Genomic DNA, 22,988 nt, shown 5'->3' with positions numbered 1-22,988 from the left:
CTTTCTCCATATTATAATCTAGGATCATTGGATCTCATGCTTATGTTGCTAGTGTGATAGAAGTGACTTCTAAAGGTATTAAGAAAAGTCAAAATGGCAGATGCTTTAGTTGTGGTAAGCAAGGTCACTTGGCATGGATTGTAGGCAAGGCATTCCTAGCAACAATGGTTTTTGGTTTTTTTTTTTTTAATTAATTCAAAGAGAAATCTTCTGCCTTTTCGAATATGCAGAAGGTGTGGCAAAGGCTGGCATTGGAGTAATGATTACAGATCAAAAAGGGATAGGCAATGTAACCCTTTGCCATCAGAAAAGAGGGCTCATGCAGGCCCCGATATTAAATTTCATTCATTCATTCCCTGTCAGTATGGGAGACACTCAGTCACAGATTTATTGAAAGATGTACTGCTTATTGTACAAAAGCAATATTGCTCTAGAGATAATTAAGGACAAAACAGCACCAGTAACTAAGACAAAAAATTCAGAGAGAAGATCAAACAAACATTTTGGCACAATGCTACAAATGATCAGACCAAAAACACAATAAATGACATTGAAATTGAACTTTTAGTAGACAGAAGAGTAGATGTAATAATGATTTCATCAAAATCTGGCATCCAGATTGACCTTTTTGGGAAGTAAATATTCAGCTTCTAGGAACTGGAACTTTACCTCAGGCAAAAGCAAGTGCAAGATGGGAATAGGGTCAGAAGGACAAATCGGTAAACTAAGGCCATATCCATGTCTGGTCTCTCAGATCTCAGTGGAATGACCCTTCTGAAATATATGGTAGAACCAGAGAAGGCTGCTTGAACATAGATTTAAGTGAATAGAAAATGCATATTAGAAGTCCTAAACTTTCAATGGGTTTTTGGGAAATCAGTGTACCATCAGCTTCAATGGAGCAAGCTTTTAATGACAAAATCCATATTCTGCATTGATACAATTTAGTTAACAGGAACAGTTATCCAGGAGCAGAGAGTTGGCAGCCAAAATGTAAAGTTAGAATATTTAAGCCAGGCAGTGGTGGCACATGCCTTTAATCCCAATACTAGGGAGTCAGAGGCAGGCTGATTCCTGAGTTTGAGGCCAGCCTGGTCTACAGAGTGAGTTCCAGGACAGCCAGGCCTACACAGAGAAACCCTGTCTCAAAAAAAAAAAAAAAACAAAAAAAAACCAAACAAACAAACAAAAAAAATCAGATATTACCGTTGGTTGGTCAAATCTTCAGACTCCATTTTTGAAAACGTTACCTAAGTTCAAATTCAGCTAAACTAACATGCTGGTACCTAGTACTAGTTTCCAAGTTTCCTGACCACCTCACCAAAACCTGAGTCTAACTCCAGTTTCTAGGCTAATCCCCAACCAGACCAGCGTCTCTAGCTTACATGCTCAACAAATCAAGCACCTCTAGGTTATTCCCTGAAGAAACATTCACCCACAGGTAAGGAGCACACCCCTGACTAATGACCAGCAATGCAGAGGGGAACAGAAATTAAGTTTATGATATGACTCCTAGCACCAACCAAATAAAGACCATAGTAGTTTTCTAATTAGATGTTTTCACAGATACTCCCTGCTTGCTGCTTACTATAAAGCCATGCCTTATAGCTCTTCAGGGCTCCCCAACTACCAAAATCACCCTGCATGATGGTGGTGTGGTTGGTGGGGCCCGAGCTAGCTGAATAGAATAAAGACCCTGCTGTAAGTTGCATGAGATTGGCTCCTCTCTGTGTATTAAGAGATCACTAACATTTCCCTGGCACTACACTCCAACACTGTGGACTATGATCAAATGTTCCTTGGTTTTAGTTTAACAGGTAGTGTTTTGTAAGTGCTAGGGTTTGCATCCTGATTGACCTCCACCATGGAATCTGGTAATATCTCATACTTGTTCTGGACACTGAATCAGCTGGTCATGGCTGAATTCTCCTATCTCTCCAAATAGAGGTTGTCTTAACCATCTTCTAGAAGAGGTAACAAGTAAGGTGGAGGTCTCATATTCCTTGGAACCATGATTTCAAGCTTGCTGTTTTGTCCTGAAAGAGCCCTGTACTATGCTCACCTTGCAGCCAAGGGTGGGCTGCTCCTCAGGGAGAAGCCACTGCCTATGGGTGAGGAGAAAAGCTCAAAAATTGGATTTTTTGAATCCCTTGTATTGGTTTTGCAGAAACCTAATTTTTGTCACATTACAATTCTTGATGTAGATGATGTTGGCCTCCAAGACATAGAGATTTCCCTGTCTTATGCTCTGCACTGCCGGGATTGGAGACCTGAGGTCCTACATGCAACAAATTAAGAGTAACATTAGTCTCAGAAACACAGTGTTGTATGCTCTGTGTCATTCTTGGACCGAGTTTTCTTTAGGAAAATCTGATAAAGAGTAAGAGAGGAAGAAAGGACCTGTGGCAGTAATGAGGTTATGAAGTGTGAAAATGTAGCTCAATGAAAGGGAATGTGCCTAGCATGTTGAGGACGCCAACTGTATCTCCTGCCAACACACAGATGCAACTTCCCACAAGTGACTGCTTGTATATGTGGATTGGCTCCAGAAAGAAGAAAACTGTCTGGAGACCAAGAAGAAGATGGCAGAAGCACACTGATCATTTGCATTGATTCATCTCTAGGACATTCCTTAAAGGGGTCACCTAGTGAGGGTGTGTGGTACTCATGAATGATCTTCTTACCTGGGAGGTTGGGATAGGTCGTAGGATGAAGGCTAGCCTGTTCTGAAGGAAGATGTTACAACAGTAACAAACTGAGAATGTATATAATGAAAGAGAAGAAGAGAGTATGAGAAAGATGTTGTTCTGTATTTGCTTAGGGAAATAATCATATCAAGCAAATGTCTATTAAGTGCTAGGGCCCATAGGCTGCACCACATACATTCCGTTCATTTAAAAATATTTTTTATTATATCTTCTATTATTATATCTATTACATATATCTTCTATTATTATATCTATTACACTCTTAATTTTGTGCCTTATGAATTAAAAAATCAAATATTTAATTCCTCACAGCACAGAGGTAGGAATATTTCTGGCTTCTTTAGCCCAGTAGTCAATGTAAAGACACTCTCTTGAGAGAGAGAGACAGAGACAGAGACAGACAGAAAGAGAGACAGAGAGACAGAGAGAGACAGAGAGAGACAGAGAGAGACTGAGAAAGACCAAATCAACCTGAAAATTGCTTTTCATTCTGTGGTTTGGGTGATTTGTGCTTTTAGTACACAGTAGTCTTGAGATTGTCACAGGAAATTGCTTATATACAAGAAAGTCCTTCTGAACAATGATTCTGAAAGATCCTGGCAGAATGTAAAAGGACACAGAAGCCCTGAAATTGGCAAGATAGACGTCAGTGTTAGCAGAACTAGCTTCACTGATTTAGAATAATAGAGGTGCACAATGCTCTGGCCACTCCTTGAACCTGTGTGTCTGCCAATGTTCTGTCCAGGTGTGTGCCCATGGCTGCACCTTCATTAGACTCTTTCCTTGTACCCCTCCCATACCCATTTCTTGAGAATAGACATTGTTTAGATCTGGAAATCCCCTAATCTCCCCCTTCTCCTTTCCCCCCTGAGGGCCTATAAAAACTGGAAACTCTTTCCCCTCAAGGTCGACTCCTCTACCCCTGCATGGGATATGAGTCGTCCCCAGAGCTCTGGCTTTCCCCGAATAAAGCCTCATGTGGTTTGCAACAAGCTCGGTCTAGCGTGAGTTCTTGGGTGTCCGCTATTGTCCTGAAGCTTGAGCGAGGGGCTCCTTTCGGAGTCTTTCATTTCAAAATCTTGTCTAGACAGGATGAAAACAACTGTTTTCTCTATATACATAAAATGTTTGATATTCTAAATGGCCTGCATTGGGAAATTCAGAGAGTCCTAGGTGCTTGATCTATGTGTCCATCACACATACGGAGATTCTGTCTCCAAAGCCAAAAAAAACCTCACAAATTCCACCTAAACATCCACACCCTCAAATTGACTTTCCAAAAGATGAACTATGAGGGTAAAGTCAAAGGTGTCCTTCTGAAAATTATATTCAAGATCAGAGGCAGAAGAACCTAAACTGAAGTGGTAGCCTAGGATACAGAGTAAGGCTGCTCTGGGAAACTCAGTTTATTTGTGTTGATGGCATCCTTCTTAAATGAATTAATATCTAAAAAAAAAAGAAAAAGAAAGAAAAACAAACACACAAACATTAAATGAAAACAAACAAACAAACAAGCCAAAAACACAGGTTGAGCAATTATTAAAACAGCAGTTGAGCAGGCACATCATTGTAAGGAGAATGTGCAAATGATTAATAAATCAAGGGATCCCCAGCTTTACTAAACATGCTGGCCGGTCTCATATCAACATCACAAACTAGAGGTATCTAGAGGAGGGAACCTTAATTGAGGAAATGCTTCTAGTAAATCCAGCTGCAAAGCATTTGCTTAAAAAGTGCCTAATGGGATAGGACCCAGTCCATTGTGGGTGGTGTCATCCCTGTGCAGGTGATCCTTGGATAGTAGGCAGAGAAAGCTATGGGAAACTGTTGTGCCAGGAAATGTTAGTGATCCCAAGAACATACACAGGAGTCAATCTGATGCAACTCACAACATGGTCTTTATTCTATTTGAGCTACCTGGGGCCCTCCCAACATACCACCATCATGCAGGACAGTTTTGGTGGAGGGGGAGCCCCAAATGTCTATAGGGGCAAGACTTTATAGTAAGCAGCAAGCAGGGTTATGTGTGCAGGCATCTAATTGGAAAGCTGCTGTACCCTTGAACATGATTGGCTGGTGCTGGGAGTCATATCATAAACTTCTGCTCTCCTCTGCATTGGTAGTCATTAGGCAAGGGGTAGGCTTGTAACCCAGGTTGCAGATTTGTTGGGGGAATAACCTAGAGACACTGGTCTTGTTGAGGGTGTAAGGATTAGCCTAGAGACTGGAGCTAGGCTCTGGTTTTATTGGGGTGGGGACAACTTGGAAACTATGCTAGATACCAGCCTGTCCATTTACCTGAGGTCAAACTTAGTTCAGGTTCTCTAAAATGGAACCTGAACTTAAAAGCTTTGGGCTCTCATCCCCACTTTCTCTTGTGATTAGAAGTCCCAATCATGGGAGTTCCTGAAGCTTCATGAAAACAGTTAACATGGCTATATCTTTGTGATATCCCTGGGGCATGGGTAAGGGCCCATCAGTGGGATACAGGAGTGCATCTTGAGGCTGAATTTTTCTTCTGCTGGCAAGGGCCTTCTTAGCCTGTAAATGGATGTGTGTGGACCCACACTGTAACTCTGAAGCACAGGGACCCTTTCAGGAATCTCTAGTAACCCCTGGCAGTGTCTCTTGACCAGGGCCCAATCTCTGATCTAAAGTTGGTGATGCTCTAGACCTGGACCTGTTTTATAGAAAGCAAGAAGTTTAAACCAAACACATTTGTGTACCCATTGAAAATCCTCAAAATCATGTACTAACTTCTGTCAGCAGGTGAATCAAACATAACTTTAAAAGGTGTGAGTCCATCTGGTAGGTAGAATTTTGTAATCTATAAAGGATGAAGGGAAGAAGAGTGACTTTGTCACTGTCAATCTCTAAGTTCAATTTAGTTAACATCTCTTTTAGAATTCTGTTTATATTATCTACCTATTCTGAACTCTCTAGGGCCTGTAAACACAATGAAATTTCTAATCAATCTCCATAATATTAGCTAATCTTTAACTTACATGGGACACAAATGTAGTTTTATTGTCTAAGCCTATAAACTTAGGAAAACCATACCTTTGTGAGACTGTGAAAGGCAGTCTGTGTTCTGGTCAAAAGAGGCTTACTTTGGAGACTCAGTAGAAAATCCTACAAGGGAGAGAACAGTGAGCTACTCCCACACCAGAGCCCTCAACTCCATCATTCTGTGTCCATCAGTCATGTAGGCTGTCCAGACCCCAACCTCAGAGTTACATGGCAATAGCCAGGTATGCTCCTCCCCATAGTTACCCTGTAACAGCAAGGTAGCTCAGCCCAATATAAAAGGGGTTGCTTGGCCCTACCTCCCTCTCTTTCTTTTCTTGCCTCTCTTTCTTCTCTTGCTTTCTCTCTAGCCTTTTTGATCCCTCTCTCCATCTCTCTTCTCCCCTCTCTCCACCTAGCCATTGCCAGCCTCTACTTTTCTACCTTTTCTCTCTTTCTCTGCTTCTCTATAATAAAGCTCTAAAACCATGAACCATCTCTGCTTATCAAGACCTGCTGTGCTGGAATAATGAAATCGGCATTTCTAGTCAGCAGACAGGACCAAAGACTATAGCCCTGGAGGGAATCATCATATCTTCTCTCACTGCCCCTTTTCTCTTAAGCCTTGGGGCAGACTGAACCACTCCCAGGGAGCTCCCAGCCCGTTCTCAGTTCTTCTGTGGTGTTCACTGACATCCTGCGATGCCTAAGAGCTAGAACCTGGACTCCTTGAGGCTAGGGAATCCCAGACTGCTCCCTCTCTAACCCTGCAGACTGCGGTTCCTAGGCTTCCCACAGTCAGATGCTCCCCAGGGCAGCATGGAGAGCATGCAGTAGTCCCCGAGTTTGCCCACCCAGAGCCCTGGAGTTATCATGGGATGCAGGTCATCTCTCCTAACCCCTTTGTTTTCCCACAACAAGCGCCCAACACACCTTGAAAGAATTTCTGTTAGTAGATTCTTTGCTACCAGCTGAACAGTCTTTTGCTTAGTCGGGAAAGTCTCAGTCTATCGTGAAAAGGTATCTATGAACACCAGCAAATATTTGTGTCTGAATTTTTCCTGGTTTTACATTTATAAAGTCCATTTACTGATAGACACTTGGCTTGGTATTCTGGTATTGAGTACTGGTTTTTTTTTCCATTGGCAACTGCATTAGTCATTTGACAAGCCTTACAGCTTTTAACAGTTCCAGCTGTTTTAAATTGGCATCTTCAATTCTGATGTGGGACTGACAGACTAAATTCTGCAATTTCCAGGGCCCCATGAGTGAAGAACAATGGATCTTTTTCAATTTGTGTAGACCCATTTTTTCTGGTATAATTAGTTTGTAGTCAGTTAGCTGTCTTCTGTCATCTCTTATGACACTGACACTGTGAGACACCGACTTAGAGCGTTTCTCCCTGGAAAATAAAGCCCCTGGATGTTCCCCAAGCTTGTTTTCCCTGATCTTTAAAACTACAGCTAGAAGGAAGCTCTTTGTTCTCTATAGTCAGCAAAAAGCCTTTTTGTTTCTATACTGTACACCAGAGATGCCTGCCTTCCTGTGCTGAGGACACGGAGATAAAAATTCAGAAAGAACTCACTCCCCACTCCTGCCTTGTAAATTTCACCAAGAACACCTGGAAGAGAAGAACTCTTCCTAACTCCTCCCAACTCTCCTCCCAACTCCACCCAACTCCTCCCAACTCCTCAGCTGGCTGTTAAAAGCCCCCTACTGTCACAGCTCAGGGTCGAACTCCCCTGCCCTGCATGGTGGAGGGACTTCATTCTCAGCTAGCTGATAATAAAACCTCTTGCAGTTTGCATCAGGTGTGGTTTTCTCTGGAGATGTTGGGGTATTGGCCAGCTCATCTCGGGACTTGATGGAGGCCCAGCATTGGGGGTCTTAAAACACATGGGCAGTGTTTTGGCCCAGATCACATCTTCTGTCTGGTCAGTGTGTGGGATCTCCTGGGTCTAGGGTAATCACGGACATGAAGGGCCCAATTTCTAGGGGTTGCCCACTTGTCTGTCTTGTTGTCCTCGGGGATAAAGTTTAGTTCTTCCTTCTGCTGTCAGGAGGCCCCTCTCCCTATAGATAAGTAGTCCCAGATATAAGTGGTAGCAGACACACACTGGCTATCATGTCTCTTGCCTTTTCTCAGCTCTAATGCCTTGGTCAGAGCTGCAAGTTCAGCTTTCTGCCAAGAGTAGCTCTGCCCATATGATCTCAGTGTTTGAGACCATTGCTGCCCCAGCCTAACTGTCCTTCCTGAATGAGGCTGTTGCCATTGGCGAACCATGTTACCTCTGCATCCATCTATCAGTCCTGCAAAGGCGCATCATTCCAGGTCAGGACCAGACAGCAGAGCAGCTGAAAAGTTATCCTGGGGACATTCAAGCAAGGAGGCTGGTAATGAATCATTCTGGCATCATCTTTAACCAGGAGGCTGTTGCTGCTCTAATGTGTAAACATGATGAGAGCCAGATTCTTCCAACTGGTGACATATTGGCCATTGGCTGATGACAGGGACCCAATTTTGAGTATATATCCCCAGATCTAGGGATGTCACCTGTAATTGACAGAGTAAGGCCTTTTTAGCAGGGGCTCAGTAGTCAAAAATATTCAGGATGTCTAAGAGGTCTTTAGGGTTTTTTTGTTTTGTTTCTGTTGTTGTCACTGGAAAGTCATTTATAAACTGTTGAACAGACTTTATCTTCAGATTTTAGCAAAACAAAATGTTGAACTTTGTTATCAATAAAAAAGCTAGTGGGTTTCCCCTTTAATTTTAGGGTTACCCTGGACTTGGGGAAGGGTACCTTTGATCATCTGGGTCTCCCTTAATAACTTTTTTCTAAGGCTATCTGTTTCAGGTGTCTGCTATGGTCTTCTGTTTGAACATGGCTGCTAACAGGATCTTTGCTAGGTTTGGAGTCTGTTGCTTCAGTCCTTTCACCTGCTTTTCCTCTGTAGTCTCACGTTTAGTAAATATTCTCTTTGTCACTATCCCTAGGTCTCCCAGACTCTTTTCTCTTAACCTCTCCAACCTCTGTACATTTTTCTTAATATATTGGTTTTGCCTGATTGATAGAAGCTAAAGCAACTGTTGCCTTTGCTTTTGGTAATTCAGGGTCCATTGGGTTGTATTGTTGAAATGCCTCCATGACCCTCTCTAAAAGGGCTTTTACTCTCTAATATCATACATCATGGTCACATTTGTGGTCTTGTGTCCTTGAGACCTACCAGAAGAGCCTGATGGTAGACCAAGAGCCTCCTCTTTCCTTCAAAGGTGTTAAAATACTTGTCGGGATAATTCATGGGAAAGGAACCATATGGGAGGGGGATCCCCTGTGGGGCCAGCAACCAGCTTCCTGGTCTCTTGTGTGATGAAGGAAACCTGTAGAATGTTGTAGACATAACCTGTCTCTTGTTAATAAGTCCATCAAAGTCAAAGTTACTTTGTCAGAGTCAACTGGCAAAGTCATGTGATCAAAGTTACCTGCCAAAGTCATCTCATTAAAGCCACCTCATCAAAGTTTCTTTGTCAAAGTCATCTTGATATGAGAAACACAAACACAACATACAAAAACATATATAAAACCTTCCCTGTCTTTCAAGCAGAAAGAAGAAACAGCCAGAACTGTCAGTCATGTAAAAGAGCTCTCTATGACACCCAAAACACAAGCCTAACCTTTTCTTTATCTGGCAGAGATGAGAAATAACAAGCTGTGTACATGCACAAAAAAAAAAAAAAAAAGAACCAGATTGGTAGACATCTCTTGGCTCCCCAAGCCCATGTCCACCCCAGACTGAGACTCAAGACATCTCCTGGCCCCACCATAGTCATGGCTCCCAGATATGCCTATCCTAACCACAACTAGCCACTGAAACAAATTAAAGGCTTTGTACCTAGAAGAGTATGACAGCCTTTAGAATCAGTGAACAGAGACAGCCAGCAACAAATAACAGAACCAGAGAAAAATATAGTCTGTAGTAAAAAGTTACAACCAGAAGATGGTGGTCACACACACATGACAACCCTCAGTATTGCACAAATATTTACTCAAACCTTGAAAAATTACTTTGGCAGGGCTGGCGAGATGGCTCAGCATGTAAGAGCAGTGACTGTTCTTCTGAAGGTCCTGAGTTCAAATTCCAGCAACCACATGATGGCCCACAACCACCCGTAATGAGATCTGATGCCCTCATCTGGACAGCTACAGTGCACTTATATATAATAATAAATCTTTGGGCTGGACCCAAAGTAAGCAGAGGTCCTAAAAATTCATTTCCCAACAACCCCTTGATGGCTCGCAACCATTTCTACAGCTACATTGTACTCACCTACATAAACTAAATAAGAAAATCTTCAAAAAATCACCATGGCAAAAGAAGGTCTTTTATTTTTGCACAAGTTTTGTTATACTCTGTAGATCTCACAGAAAGATTCTAACATAGAAATAAGTTCTATGTTAATTTATGTTACAGAAATTTGCCACATACATCACAAGATTTTGAGACACTGCACAAGTACTCACTGGCTCAGACCACATAGAAAACTTCTAACACTCAGATTCCTCAGAAAGGCTCAAACCTAGATGAATCACCATAGCAACATGAGCCACCAGGTTCCACACAAATAAATCATCTCAGCACTGCTGGAAGAATTACCACAGTTACCTCTGCACAAGCTTGCAGATCTCACAGGAAAAGCTCAGACAAATTCATTGATCAGATAGGGAAAAAGCAGAAGGTGTAACACAGTGTTCCAAACATAAAAACACACATATCTAGACGAGTTTTGCCAGCTTTAAGATCCTCCAGTAGGGTAGACCTGCGTGTCATGGGGAACTTCCCGGCCAATGCACAGCCCCAAAGTGTAGTGCCAGGGAATGTTAGTGATCCTTGAGAACACACACAGGAGCCAATCTAATGCACTGCACAGCAAGGTCTTTATTCTATTTGAGCTAGCACGCCACCCCACCCCCACAAACTCCCCAATTCACCACTGTCATGCAGGACAGTTTTCATGGTGGGGGATCCCCTAATGTCTATTGGGGCAAGGCTTTATAGTAAGAAGCAAGCAGGGAGTACATGTGCAAGTATTAGTATATATAGTTGGGAAGCTGCTGTGGCCTTTAACATGATTGGCTGGTGCTGGAAGTCATATCATAAACTTGACTTCTGCTCCCCTCTGCATTGGTAGTCCTTAGGCAAGGGTTGCAGAATTGTTTGGGGAATAACCTGGAGACACTGGTCTTGTTGAGCGTGTAACTTGGAAACTCTGGTCCTGTTGGGGATTAGCTTAGAGCATGGAGCTAGGCTCAGGTTTTGTTGGGGGTCAACTTGAAAACTATGCTAGATACCAGCCTGTTTGTTAACCTGTGTTCAAACTTAGGTCAGGTTCTCTAAAATGGAGTCTGAACTTAAGAGCTTTAGCATCTCAAAACAAGCCAGTCAGCAGCACCCCTTCATGGCCTCTGAATCAGCTACAAACAGTCTCATGTCCCTGCCCCATTTAAATTTACCTTTGGATTTCCTTCAGGTATGAACAGCAATATGGAAGTATAAGCTGAATAAAGCTTTTCCTCAGAAACTTGCTTTCTGGTCATAGTGTTTGTCAGAGGAATGGTAATCCTAACAGTGATACAAAACAACAGGGAAATGTAAAATTGAAATGCAAAAATTTTACCAACCAAACATCTGATAAAAGACTAATTTATAAAGTACATAAAGAACTTGAGAATCTAGATACTTTTAAACCAAGAAGCAAATTAAATATGGGGTACAGATCTGAACAGAAAATCCTGAACAGAGGAATTTCAAATATCTGAGAAGAATTTAAAGAAATGTTTAACATCCTTGGTCATCAGGAAAATGAAAATGAAAATGACTCTGAGATTCCATCTCAAACCTTTCAGAGTGGCTAAGGTCAAAAACACAAGTGAGAGCTCATGGAGGTAAGGCTGTGGAGTAAATACACTCCTCCATTGCTGGTGGAAATGCTAATGTGTACAGTCACTCTGGAAATCAATATGGTGGTTCCTCAGATAACTGGGAACCTACCTACCTCAAGACCCAGGTTTCCTGCTCCTGGACATATACCCAAAGGACTTTCCATCCTAACTCAAATTTGCTTAAATATGTTCATAGCAGCTTGTTCATAATATGCAGCAACAGGAAACCTACATGGCCCTCAAGAGAAGGGTGGATAAAGAAAATTGGCATATTTACACAATAGAGCATTACTAGGTTGACATAAAAATATCATCCTGTATTTTGTAAGCAAATGGATAGAAATATTTTTTTTCCTTAGTGAAGTAACACAGTGTACAAAATTCACACATGGAATCAACTCACTTGAAAGTGGATAGTGGCTGTAATGCAAAGGATAGTCATACAGCAGACTGATAGGATTAATACCAAGGAAAGCTCAAGTGTGGAATGCAAGGATTTCTGCAGGAAAGAACAGTAGGATAGATTTCCTGGGGACTGCGGACAGGTGGGGATGGATAAACCAAAGATGAGGGACTATATTCAAAGGAGAGAGTACCGGGAGAGTTCACTAGAATTGAAAATCTTTTCAGGGCAAGGAAAACACCCTGGAATCTACAAGAGTGATCCAGCAAAGACCATTAGTAGGGCTATGAAGCCTGAACTGTCCATCTGCCAGCTAGCCAAAGGGGTTGGTTGGCCTGGGAAGATCTGGGCAGCTCAGTAGCCAGATAGCCATGGAAACCATGCGGGAGGGGAAAGACCACTTTTGACAGTGAATAGAGTGGATTGATTTTTATAATTACATGCTCCATTTCTCTGACTCTTTTGCCTGTTTTTGAGATCACTTTTCTCTTACTGAGTTTCTTTGTCCTGACTTAGTAAGAGAGCATGTGCCAGTCTTACTGTAAACTGTTGTGTTTGGTTGACATCCCTGGGAGGCCTGCTCTCTTCTGAAAGGAAGCAAAGGAGTGGAGGTGGAAGAGGGAGTGTTGGGGGGTGGGGGGCAAAGCACTTGGAAGAACAAAGGGAGGGGAAACTGTTGTAGGGTTTCGATATCAGAAAAAATTCAATTAGAGGGTAAATGCCATAAAGTTAAATTCATGTTCAAAGAGACTTCTCAGAAGAAGCCCCAGAACATTCCTGGAGGCACCACAGAAATTCCAGAGACTACACTTTGAGACACGAGGGTCTCTGAGTCCCTCAGGGCAAGAAAGAGGGCAGTGGCCAAAGAATTTCAGAGGGTACTCAACCTGAGATCCTGATTGCCAAGATTTCCTTTGATTGACTTGTTCCCAAAACAGTTAGGAGGAGCCTGACACCTCCACTCCAAAAGTAAACTGTTACAGCATATATGATGATACTGTTTAGCACAACATTGTGTTACTTACTGAAAACAAAACTGTTTTTAGTTGTGGAGTAGCTCAGCTTTGGCACACACCTTGAATCCTTCTGGCTGGAATACAGACAAACCCTTAGTACACATCTTTGATTCCAAACACTGAAAGTAAAATTAGTGTGTAGAGGGCTGGTGAGATGGCTCAGTGGGTAAGAGCACCCGACCGCTCTTCCGAAGGTCCGAAGTTCAAATCCCAGCAACCACATGGTGGCTCACAACCATGTAATTGTAAAGACTTACAATTCTACACCTGACTTATGTCCTGGCTTTAGATTATATGCCGTCTGTAAACCATCCTTTCAAATCTGTTCTCTCAATGTAAATATCCTGGGTTGGCTATGAGACAATAAGTAGTCCTTCAAGCCCATCAGAAATCTAAGAATGACCATCATAAACTGAAAATATATAGGAAGCCTGACACAGCTTCCAGAACTGAGATAAACTATAGAGTCAGCTGCGTACTTATATAGCCCTAGTAAGTTAGGAAGTTCGAGCATCAGCCTTCTGGCCTAGGATCATCTGACAAACTTTTGAGAAACAGGGAGTATTAAGGACATGCCTACTCTTTCTCAGCAGAACTAAGCTGTCCTAACCTGTAAATTGTGTCTTTTCAACAACAATATAGGTCTGCAGGGGAGAAAGGCAATTGCAGCCCAGTGGTAACCTAGCCACAATGAACAGCCTCACCTGGAGGCAAGAAGTTCAGCTGCTTCTTTAAGTCCACAAATGGGACTCAAAGCAGATTTGTCTCAACAAGTGAACAAATAATCTTAAATGCCACATTCTGTGGAATTTTGATGGTTTTGAAAACTGACTATCTATGTAAAGTAATCTGGACTGTTGTCTGTTAACTAACCCCCTCTATTTTTTAATAAAATATCTGAAAACAAGCTATCAATAAACTCAGAGCCATGAAATTGGTATTTGGCCTTTAACTCACATGCTTAATCATATCAGATCTTTTTATAATAGTTTTAGAAGGATTGGATCTAAGACCTGTACTTTTAAAATTTTTGTATCAATAAAAGAAATTTATACCTATGAAACCCTTGATTTTGCATCAAAATATATTTTGTCCTAAAATAAGAAATTATGAGTTCAAGTTAGTAACAATTATAAAGATTTCTACCAAATGAGATTATGTTTATACAATCAATTTTAGCTTTCTTCCCTGCTTCAGTTATGACCATTTCTAAATTCCCTAAAAAGGCAACCTTAGAATAACCACCTCCAGCCCCAAACCCCAAGGAAATGGGCTGACAACTCTTCAAAAACTTCTTCAAGCTGAATATGTGCATTGAGATATTTTTAAGGATGGGGTGGGTTAATGAAAATGGGGGAGTTAGTCTGCCTTAAGAAGGCCACAGCAACTATTGATTTAGTCTCTGATGTCTCTGTGTTCTGAGTGGATCCGGCTGAAAGTCCAAGACATCAGGAGGTCAAGCAGGTCAGTTCAGCATATCTGATGGTGAGATTCACCAAGGCTATATATTCTTTAATATACAAATCTCAAAACGAAATTTTAGTATCATCAAGATAACTTTTTTTGTTTGTTTGTTTTTGGTTTTTTGGTTTTTTGAGACAGGGTTTCTCTGTGTAGCCCTTGCTGTCCTGGAACTCACTCTGTAGACCAGGATGGCCTTGAACTCAGAAATTCGTCTGCCTCTGCCTCCCAAGTGCTGGGACATGCGTCTATGGACATTAGGTATTGCCTGATCCAGACTTGGGCAGCTTCAGCTTTTAATTAGACTAGAACTGAGGCCTGATAATAGGAAAGTCTATTGGGTTCCTATTTTGACAAGACCTTAAGAACTTCTTCCAGGAACCTCTGAAAGTAAGCAGAGGCTTAGAGATGGGGCTGGTTGAGGGAACAATTTGTACTCTCCTTCCAGAGCCAAAGTGAGAAAAAGAATGGAGCCATATTTATTCTGTACTTTTACTCCTTCAGGGTCAAAATGTATTTGGGCTTCCATTTTATTAGAAAATCTTTTCCCATTAAGGGGTGTGGGCTCGAGGGATAACCATGAATGAATGGGTTTTGTGTCCCATTCCCAAGTTCATCTTTCGTTGGTTAGTCCATGGATAGGTCTTGGTCCATTGTTCCTGTGCCCATGTTTTTTATTTAAAAATGGCCCCAGGGCTTGTTTTAAGACAGAATGTTGTATCCCTGCACCACCAATATATATATATGGCTTTCCCCATCTCCTTTAGGGTTACCCATGGTTCATGGAGTGGGGTTGAGCCCCAAGAGGCTCAGTCATATAGTTCTTCCTGTATGAACTTATAAGAAGTTGCTTACCAGCAAAGCCATTGAGGCAATGAAATTATTTACAGATATCAGGGGCAGTTTGTTTAACAAAAGCCATGTTTGCCACTGACTATTTTCTCTTATTTCTCTGTCAAAGGAAGTATAGGTCATATAGGTTAAAAAAAAAGTTTTTCTAGATATTCTCTAGGGCTCTTTTTTCACCTGGCTTACCTTCTCTAAATCTGTTTACCAGTTTCCCTTAGATGAACTACCCAGCAGCTCTTCTGAGGCCCAGCCAACACACTCTTGTGTTAGACCCACAGCCTCTCCCAACCTTACTCCAATGCCAGCCTTTGCCACACCTTCTGCATATTTGAGAAGGCAGGAGACTTCTCTTTGGATTACTTTTCAAAAAAAAAATTGTTGCTATGACTTCCTTGCCTACAATCCATGTCAAGTGACCTTGCTTACCACAATTAAAACATCTGCCATTTTGATTTTTCTTAATACGTTTGGAAGTCACTGCTATTGAACTAACAATATACGCATGAGATCCAATGACCCTAGATTGTAATATGGAGACAAAAAGCCACAGAGATGACAAGAAATATAGATGAATAATAGTTACTTTTCCAATAAACACCTTAGAAATTCAACTGCTCTGTCACCTCTGGAGGTAAGTCTTGTTAAGGCATCTTCAGTTTAGATACTGGTGTCCTGAAACTTTGAAAGATGTGATCCCAGACTTTACAGGATTGTGATCTGAGGCTGGGGTTCCAATGTCTGAAAAGAATGGGCTGAAGAGTCACTGATACTAATAGTAGCAATAAGTCAAAGGGAGGAATCTAAACCAAATGATTGATTTATGCTGAGGGATGAGCAGCATTGGAGCCAGACATACAGGAGAGCTGGGGGTGGCTGAGCTGATTGGATCACTCTAGGTATCTTTGTGTCCTCTAGACTATAGTTCTAAGAAATGAATAACTGAAGAGATGAGAGATGTAGGAAGAGATTTACACTTCATTTTACATGAGGGCAGTAATGACAAACCCTAATCTTTGATATCTGTTGTATGCATGCTGCATTCTCTCCCTTTTCAGGACCAATACAGTAAGCATAGCAGTTCCATGTCTGAAGAGGACAGAACTTATCTGTGGAGGATGCAGACTTTGAGGCATTGATAAAGTGAATCCTGCCAATTAAAGTGATTAAATTAATAAGCATTTATGATATTTCTAAACCATACCCTTAACTGAAAAATGATTTCCGGTGAGGATTTCCTGAGGGGGTAGTACAAGACCACCAACCAAATTGGGAGGAATCATCACAAGATCTGTGGGTCTAATCAGAATAACACACTGGAAAAAAGAAAGTCACCTTAAGAGGTTTGGGGTTTTGCTTTCTGCCCATTATATAGGAGCTCTTCCACATGCCCTCCATTTTGTGAGCACTCAGACTGCTGACAAGTTCAGGACAAAACACCTTCCTTAATCATGTTTATGGCAGGAATCAGTGTAAGACCAGCACAAGGGTAAGTAACAGATGTGCAGTGATTGACATTATGCCTTCATTTATGGAGGAGTGACCCCAGTAATCAAAGTACACTGGTGATGGCCACTCTTCCTGTCTGGATACTCTGGGGCTTACATAACATACAAAACTAGAGGGCACAGCTTTTAATTTTTTTTTTGCTTAAGATGAAGTAGTTAGATCCAGCTCAAATACAGACATATGGGGTAGAAAAACACACACCTTTAATCTGAGTTGTGAGACAGGAAAACACACACCTTTAATCCAGAAATTGAGATTAGAAGACACACCCTGAACGGGGCCATACCATCTGATAGGGGCCTATATAAGCACATGGAAGAAGGCAGATTTGTCTCTTGGCCTGCTTGCTCTCACCACACTAGCCAGCTCATTTCTTCAGTGACATTAGAAACTACTTCTTCAGGATTCTGGTACATATTGAAGAACACCTGAGACTTCAAACTTTGTGGACTAAGTAAGTACTGGCTTTAGCAACTGTTATATTAGATCGACCTCCACCCGTACTCTTTGGTTGGTAGTCCAGTCCTGGGGAGAGTGTAGCCAGTTGACACTGTTGCTCAGAAAATGGGCCTGAAAACCCCCTCAACTCCTTCAGTCTCTTCTCCAAATCCTCCATTGGGAACCACATTCTACCTCATTACTTGTGTTCAGGGAAATGGTTTGTCCTTTGAGTAAGGAAGCCTTTGTTTGAGTTAATTTCATATCCTGCCCTGCTGAAGTTGTTTATCAGGTTTAGGAGTTCTCTGGTGGGATTTTTGGGGTGGCTCAAGGATACTACCATATCAGCTGCAAATAGTGATATTTTGACTTCTTCCTTTTCAATTTGTATCCTTCTGATATCCTTTGTTGTCTAATTGCTCTGGTTAGGACTTCGAGTAGTATATTGAATAGGTAGGGAGAGAGTCCCTGATTTTAGTGAGGTTTCTTCAAGTTTTTCTCCATTTATTTGATGTAGGCTACTGGTTTGCTGTATATTACTTTTATTATGTTCAGGTACGGGCCTTGAATTCCTGATCTTTCCAAGACTTTCACCATGAAGGGTTGTTGAATTTTGTCAAATGCATTCTCAGCATCTAATGAGATGATCATATGGTTTATCCTTTGAGTTTGTTTATATAGTGAATTAAGTTGATGGATTTCCATATCTTGAACCATCCCTGCATCCCTAGGATGAAGCCTAATTGATTGAGGTGGATGTTCATTTTGATGTGCCCTTAGATTTCATTTGTGAGAATTTTATTGAGTATTTTTGCATCAAAGTTTATGAAGGAAATTGGTCTGAAGTTCTCTTTTCTTTGATGGGTCTTTGTGTGGTTTTGGTATCAGCATAACTGTGGCTTCATGGATAGAATTGGGTAGTTTTCCTTCTGTTTCTATTGTGTGATATTAGTTAGAAGAGTATGGGTATTAGGTCTTCATTGAATGTCTGATTGAATTCTGCACTAAACCCATCTGGTTCTAGGGTTTTTTGGTTGGGAGACTTTTAATGACTGCTTCTATTTCTTTAGGGGTTACAGGACTGTTTAGATGATTTGCAGGAAGGGCAAGTCACAATCAGAACCAGTGAGACCAACTAACACCACAGATAACCAGATGGCAAAAAAAAATACAGCACAATATAAATAAGAATGTTTAAAATATTTCAAACTCTTACAAAAGTGGATAGAATAGCCAAAACTAGGTACCACAGACCTAAGATTCAATAAACACACAAAGACACATAAAGGCAGAGACAAAGAGAGACACAAACACAGAGGGGGGAGACAGAGAGCAGGAGAGAGAGCGGGGGAGACTTAAAACTCACTAGATATCTATATTATCTTCTATAAAACAAATATTGAAACCTAGAGAAAAAAAATATGGTAGAAACACAAGTTTCCAACATAATAGAAGGGGCAATTTAGGAGAAATTGAAACTAAAATCTAAACTGTATCTATAATTGTATCTAACAGGATCAAAGGGAAATAACTTACAGTTCTTTTTTACAGATCAACTTAAATCTCGAAACTACCTCCAGCAGAAATGTCAGGAGACATGGAAGCCACAGGGTGGGGATACACACATATCAGCGTTTACAACTTCTGCTACAAGTGGACCATTAGCAACTTTTCATTTTTCATGGATGGAACTAGGGAAAAGATTACAAGCCCAAAATTCTCACTGGAGGCCAGTGACAAAGTGGAATGGTGTTTGAGGGTACACCCAAACGGAAGTGATGAAGAAAGCAAAGATTACCTGTCAGTTTACCTGGGGTTACTCCACTGTCAAAAGAGCCCAGTTTGGGCAAAGTATGAGTTCTGGATCATAAATTCCCAAGGAGAGAAATATCAAAGTATGGAGAGGACAAATGTCGTTAGCTTTCAAAAAAACCAATACAGGGGATTCAAAAAGTTTATCCTACGAGATTTCCTCCTCTCCAATCCACCTTGGCTCCTCCCTGAAGACCAGCTTACCCTCTGCTGCCAAGTGAGCATAGTGGGAACCTTCTTTAACACACCTGAACAGAACATAACACCTGCAATCAAGGATCCAAGACACATGATTGCAGATGACCTAGGGGAGCTGTGGGAGAATTCCCTGTGCACAGACTGCTGCCTGTTTGTAGCTGGCCAAGAATTCAGGGCTCACAAGGCCATCCTAGCAGCTCGCTCTCCAGTTTTCAGAGCCATGTTTGAACATGAAATGGTGGAGAGACTAACAAACCGTGTTGATATCAATGACCTGGATCCCAAAGTCTTCAAGGAGATGATGGGCTTCATCTACACTGGGAAGGCGCCACACCTCCACATTCACTCCATGGCCTGTGATCTGCTGGCAGCTGCTGACAGGTATGGCATGGAGGGCTTGATGGTCCTATGTGAGGATGCCCTCTCAAGGAACCTCTCTGTAGAGAATGCTGCACACACTCTCATCCTGGCTGACCTCCACAGCACACAGCAGCTGAAGACTCAGGCCCTGGATTTCATTGCACTTCATGCTTCTAAGGTCTGTGAGACCTCAGAGTGGAAGTCAATGGTGGAGTCAAATCCCCACTTGGTAGCTGAAGCATTCCACTTCCTGGCTTCTGCACGGCGTTTTCTTGGAGTCCTCACTTAAACACCTAAAATGAGTTTAGGGGATGGACAGCTATGACCAACATCTGTCTTCCAACAGCTATAACCAGTGTTGTTACCACTGATTTCTGGTTAGAGTACAGTATTGGTGGAACATTTATAGTGTGCCTGGGAAAAGGCAGCATGGTGGTTCAGCATTTAAAACAGCTGTTATATGTTAAAATGGTGGGTTGGGGATGGAGTCTGGGCAGTCTACTTGACATCTACTTTGTTAAGGTTCTAGTATGATTTTTGTCTGATGACTTGGAAATTGGGATTTAATTTAGGTGCTGGCCCTAAGTACAGACAATCCCGAGTTTCTTCAGAGAAACCTGTCTGCATTTAGACTATGTAGAAGAGATGACTGGAGCCCAGAGCAAAGGATAGATCAAGCATAAAACCTTGTCTGTTGGAACTTGCAGTGTGATTTATAAAAAGACATACCATAAATAACCATATTAAACCTTATCAAGACCTGTTTAGCCTTTGAAATATAGATCAGGGTCCATGTGGACTGATGTGACAGAATTTAAACTTCAAATGCTCTCTAGTTTTGTTGTTGTTTTTGTTTTTTAAGTGGCTTTGGAAAAATTATACTATAGTAGGTGTGGTATTTCATGCTCCTAACCCCAGCACTGAGGTAGCTACAACAAAAAGATTAGTAGACCCCATCCTGGGCTAACAGAGAAGAAATTTACATTATGCGTTATTATGTCTGTTTATGTGCCTTATATTATTATGAAATTTAAAAATTGAGTGCTGAGAAAGACTGATGAATTTTTCATTTAAATATATAAAATTGTCACAGCAAGTTCCCCCTTCCCCTGAACCTTGTGACTTTCAAAATTATTTTTATGAACAGCTGAGAGTGAAGAGTCCTCTCAGGACAGGAAATGAACATGTATTGAGCCAGTGCAGGGCTGAGGAAATGCATGCTATATCCTTCAAAACAACTATCTTGTAGGCCATTCAACTAATACATTATTAATGTTGAAAAAAATAAATGACAGAAATCCAAAAGTACCTTCTTCGTGTCTTATCCTTGTTATTCGTGCCTCCACTTAAACTCTAAAGAATGTGTGGATACTTCCTAGTGGACTTTGTTGACATTCTCGAAAAGTCAAAACATCTGTTGAAAGTAAGACACTCAGACAGACACAGTGGCTCACACCTTTAATCCCAGCACTAGGGAGGCAGAGGCAGGTGGATCTGAGTTCAACAGTCTACAGAGCCAGTTCTAGGACAGCCAGGGCTATACAGAGAAACACTATCTTAAACAAAAAAAGAGTATAAGACACACTTTCAGCATTTTGAGAGTGGGGTCCATACTATTTTTGTTGTGCAGTCTGCTTTTGTAATGTGTTTAATCCTCATGGTACTCCGTGGCCCTCTGTAGCTCTGTGCTGGAGGAAGACTGCAGCAGTAGTAGACACAGTCCAGTCTCTGTCTGATCTGCCTTCCATGGGTAACCAGAGTATATTCTGCCACCCTGAACCTTGTAAGGAAAGTGTAAGGGCTCCTCCTTTGTAGCAGGCTGTCCTTCCCTCCCCATGTTTGCTTTGTAAGATGAATGAGCAATATGGCAGATCTCTGATCCCATTCAAGAGTACTTTCTTCCTCTCTGGGGTGGAAGAAAGCTGCCTTTCTTTTTTTTTTTAATTTTTAATATTTTTATTACGTATTTTCCTCAATTACATTTCCAATGCTATCCCAAAAGTCCCCTAGCTGCCTTTCTAAGGGGAAAGATTTGTATAGGCATGGCAGCTCATGACTATTATCCTAACATTTAGACTGAGGAAGAGGTTCATGAGTTGAAGGCCAGCCTGGACTTCAAACCAAGAACTTGTCTCAAAGCAGCGTAACAGTACCTCAGCAAAGGGTGTTTAAGAGCCTCACATCTTCCTTTCCTGTGTCTTGCTGGATACGTCGTATGCCCCAGTGTCTGAAAGTATGCTGCAGTGACAGTCATCTCATCTCCTAGCACAAGGAGCTTTCCCATGACCAAGGGGACCTTCTTTCCCTAGATGCTGCTGACAGCGGTCGTGGGAGCTGGACATCATGCTCTAATGGTTCTCATGACCGCATACAGACCATTCAGCACCAGAGAAGCTGGGAAATACTGCCATTTGGACACATTCACTTTAACTATTCAGGGGATGCTGCGGGCGTCTTCCATGGGCTACTGGGGAGAAGACACAGAAGGCTACACAGGCACTATCAAGCAAAGGGGTGGGAAGGATGTCTCCTCTGAGGCAGAGAGCAGCAGCATGGACCCATGACTACAGAGGAAGCCAAACCTGTCCCTATGCCCACCCACATAGCTGTGATGCCAAGCACTACCAAGGGACTCATCAGTAAGTGTGGAAATGGAATGCTAGGGGGCACACCTGAAATATGGCTGTAACCTAGTTACTGTGGAAACTGGCTCCTCTCTCAGTTGTCCATTGCTACATATGGTTCCAAATCAGAACTTGGAGGAAAGCAGATGCTGTTTTGGTTTCCAGGACTTCACACATTATCATCATGAACCAGTCTTCTGGTTTTATTTTTTTAAATTTCTGGTGGAATCACCATGCCTGACCTAAAGCTTTACTACAGAGCAATTGTGATAAAAACTGCATGGTACTGGTATATTGACAGACAAGTAGACCAATGGAATAGAATTGAAGACCCAGAAATGAACCCATACACCTATGGTCACTTGATCTTCGACAAGGGAGCTAAAACCATCCAGTGGAAGAAAGACAGCATTTTCAATAAATGGTGCTGGCACAACTGGTGGTTATTATGTAGAAGAATGTGAATTGATCCATTCCTATCTCCTTGTACTAAGGTCAAATCTAAGTGGATCAAGGAACTTCACATAAAACCAGAGACACTGAAACTTATAGAGGAGAAAGTGGGGAAAAGCCTCGAAGATATTGGCACAGGGGGAAAGTTCCTGAATAGAATAGCAATGGCTTGCGCTGTAAGATCCAGAATTGACAAATGGGACCTCATGAAACTG

At 41.8% G+C, this 22,988-nt stretch overlaps 1 protein-coding gene across 1 annotated transcript; it reads left to right on the top strand.

Annotated features, from left to right (window-relative positions):
- The first annotated feature begins 17,220 nt into the window (after window positions 1-17,220).
- Window positions 17,221-21,002, top strand: Spopfm2 (speckle-type BTB/POZ protein family member 2). The gene is made up of 2 exons (NM_001146107.1): window positions 17,221-17,342; window positions 18,878-21,002. The coding sequence occupies exon 2, from the start codon at window positions 18,912-18,914 to the stop codon at window positions 19,983-19,985; it is 1,074 nt and encodes a 357-aa protein (NP_001139579.1). The 5' UTR covers window positions 17,221-17,342; window positions 18,878-18,911; the 3' UTR covers window positions 19,986-21,002.
- Window positions 21,003-22,988: the final 1,986 nt, after the last annotated feature.

Source organism: Mus musculus, chromosome 3 (genome assembly GCF_000001635.26).
Source record: "Mus musculus strain C57BL/6J chromosome 3, GRCm38.p6 C57BL/6J".
NCBI lineage: Eukaryota > Metazoa > Chordata > Mammalia > Rodentia > Muridae > Mus > Mus musculus.
The sequence above is the reverse complement of the archived record's forward strand: the minus strand, read 5'-3'. Positions and strand labels throughout refer to the sequence as shown.

What these genes read in the sequence shown, in the direction of transcription:
- Spopfm2 (NM_001146107.1), top strand. Translation starts at nt 18,912, where the DNA reads ATGTCAGGAGACATGGAAGCCACAGGGTGGGGATACACACATATCAGC.